The sequence below is a fragment of the Octodon degus genome, unplaced genomic scaffold (genome assembly GCF_000260255.1).
Source record: "Octodon degus isolate 3935 unplaced genomic scaffold, OctDeg1.0 scaffold00093, whole genome shotgun sequence".
NCBI lineage: Eukaryota > Metazoa > Chordata > Mammalia > Rodentia > Octodontidae > Octodon > Octodon degus.
In genome coordinates, this window is record NW_004524669.1 from 349,091 (window position 1) to 352,253 (window position 3,163).

At 41.1% G+C, this 3,163-nt stretch overlaps 1 protein-coding gene across 1 annotated transcript in view; it reads left to right on the forward strand.

Moving 5' to 3' along the window:
* Ankub1 (ankyrin repeat and ubiquitin domain containing 1) overlaps positions 1–3,163 on the forward strand; it is a 29,782-nt gene that overhangs the window by 8,519 nt on the left and 18,100 nt on the right. Inside the window, exon 3 of the mRNA XM_004637977.2 lies at positions 2,843–3,059. Coding sequence (XP_004638034.1) covers positions 2,843–3,059 — 217 coding nt within the window. The remainder of the gene's footprint in view (positions 1–2,842; positions 3,060–3,163) is intronic.

The window sequence follows — 3,163 nt, forward strand, 5'->3', positions numbered from 1 at the left end:
CCCAGCAAGCAAAAAGGTCTTATTTCAACTGCCTGCTTGAAGTTAACCTGTCTTATCATGGACACTATTGCTTGTTTCTCTACTTTCATCATCCAGTGCCTAGAATAGCACCTGGCCCTACAGAAGTAAGTGTGGAATTAAGGAGTTGATTGGGCAGTGTACGAAAATCAACCAGAAGGTACGTGATTGTTATCTGAAACTTCATAACAAGTGACTGAGATGCTCTCCAGGTACTGGACTTCCCAGCGTTCTGTGGCATCCCTCCTCTCTCTATCCTCAAGGCAAAGTGCTCCCCAGTGTTCTTGCCTTTTTCTCTGTCTGCAGAAATGTTTTTAGTTGCAAATAGATGAACATTTTGAGGATTTAAGGAGCAAGTAAACATACTGATAGACTACTGAGTAGTTTACCATCTTCTAAAACCTGTTATCTGGGCTGGCAAGATAGCTCAGTGGTCTAAAGCACCTGCTTAGGCAAGCTTAAGTAAGTTTAGGGACCATGGTTCAATCCTCAGCACCATATGCCAAACCAGCACCACCTCGAGGGCAGGCTGAGTCGGCCACAAAAAAAAAAAAAAAAAAAAGAAAAGAAAAAAAAGAAAAAAAAGAAAAACCTGCTGTTGGTTACTTGAACTTTTGCAATGAGCCATAGATCAAAACATTGTACTTAAATTTCTGCAGTACAGTAACGCCATTCCTCTTAAAGGCTTTTGAATAGAGATGTGCATATTATGAGGTAGCAGGACATTGTTAGGGAGGAAGGAAGGAATTTGTTGTATTATAAGCCTGTAGCAGGAAGAGACTTCTGGAGGAACCACAGAAGAACTGTGATGGGAGAAAGAAGGGCGGGAACAGAGGAGGGACAAGCTGTAGTGCCCATGAAGACCAGAGACCAGCCTCTGGCTTCCAAGAGGCCTGCCTACCACCACACACTCACATCCCACGAGCTAAAACAGACCCCTGAAGAAAAGGGTTACTATCCTGGATTCACTAAAGATGAAGTAAAACCAGTTTCACCTTTTTGTTAGAAAAATGGAAACATGACAAACTTCTCCTTCCCATCCCTTTCCCACCCTGATATTTGCTGGTTTCAGTGTGGGTTCGGTATGATTCAGCTGTTGCTAGGAAGGATTAATTCTTTCCCAAAATCTCCTATCTGCATTCTGCCCCAGATATCTCAGCTACACTTGGTTTCATCTTTGGATTGTAAGACAAAAGGAATACAGGAAACTTTTGTTTTTAAACCTGTTAAGTAATGTTTTCCTTTTTAAATATTAAAAACAGTAGGGTTGGGGAGATAGCTCAGGAGCTATCTCATCTCATAAGTGCTTGCCTGGCAAGCGTCTAGGTCCTGAGTTCAATCTCTGGTACTGCAAAAACAAAAAACTATCAGTGCAATTAAATATTAAAAACAAATATAGATGGTTACTGTATTTGTTTAAAGTTAAGGGCTGAAGCGGTAGCTCAACAGAGTGGCACTGTCCTAGCATGCACAAGGCACTGAGTTCAGAAGCTAACACACACAAAAAAAAATTTAATCAAGTCATATAGACAATGAAAAGCATAGAATGATTCGTAAGACTTTCCTCCTGTCCTCGGCTCACTTCTGCTCCCAGTTAATTTCTCAGGAAGGATTTATTTAGTGGCCAAAGTTTAGGATCTATGGTATTTCAAATTAAATTGCAGCAAAATAGAAGCGTGTGTTCTAAATTAACAGCTCCTGTAGGGGACTCAGGTCAACAATTTCTCACATGGCCAGTGAAATGGAAGACCCAATACTATTATGGACTACTGGACTCTTTTAGAATATTTTGCTGAGTTTACACACCTATAATATTCAAATAATGGAACTTAACCAAAAAGGGGATACAGATGAATGTCCATTTTGTATCTACGTATTCAAAGTGGTTAGGATAGATATATAGTTACATTCTCTTAATGAATAGAGGGATTTGTTCTAATGGTGTTTGTAAATAGGATATCAAGTCTGCGTCTTGTACAGCAATTAACCACTAGGAAGAATGTATGCAATGTGTTAATTATTGAAACTGTCCTACCAATTTGGTTTGAAACTGTCTCATTGCTATTTGTTTCTCAATAAAATTATGGAAAAAAAAATTAAATTAAATTAAAATTTAAAAATAAATTAACAGCTCCATGAGGACAGTACAGACACCAATTGTCAACATTTGTCCTATATATCTGCATCTGTAGATGAAGAAGAAAGTGCTACATATGGTAGCACCTGGGAGGCTGAGATAGGAAGATCACGAATTTGATGCCAGCCTAGGCTACCTCAAATAGTGAATTCAAGGATAGCCAAAACTACAACATCTGTAATCCCATCACTCTGAGAGGCTGAGGCAGGAAGATTACAAATTTGAGTACAGTTTGGGCAATTTAGCAATTTAGTGAGACCCTGTCAATTAGTCAATCAATCAATCAGATGGGGATATAGCTCAATGTGAGGGTCTTAGTTTCAATCCCCAGTACTAAAAAGAGAAAAAAGGAAGGAGGGAGGAGGAGGAGAAAAAGAGGAGGGAGGAAGGGAAGAAGGGAAGATGAAATGGGGAAGCAGGGGAGGGAAGGGGAAGGAGGCGAAAGGGAATAATGAGGAGGGAAAGGAGGACAAGAAAAGTCCCAGGATCTTGTCTGTCTCCTTCACTTCCCTCAAAACATAGGACTCAGTGTCCTCAGGACAGAGAATCACGCCTAAGAGCAGGAGGCGAAAGGCTAAACTAGCCCTTGCTCTCACATGTTGCAACTCTGTCACTCAGAGAACCCTCAGAAATATTTGTCCTGGTCCCAACCTGCAGACAGAGTATCATTCTTTTCTCTCCACTTAGGAAGAAGACAAGCCTACTCTCTATGTGTTCAATGCTGTAACGCAAGAGATGATGCCAATAATTGAGAACATTTCCCTTCTTGATAGAAAGGTGTCTGACCTGCGAACACTGGTTACTCTGCAATGTGGCTTCCCCATGAGCATCTACTGTCTGCGGACCCCAAAGGGACAGGAAATGTATGACTGCAACACGCTCAAGGACTACCACACCGACACAGGTACTGTCGGCAGCCCCCCATTCCAGCTGCTCCTCAGCACAAGGGCTCTTTGATACTAGGTTTTACAGCCTATCATGAGAAAACAGAAATCTAGATTTTAAATG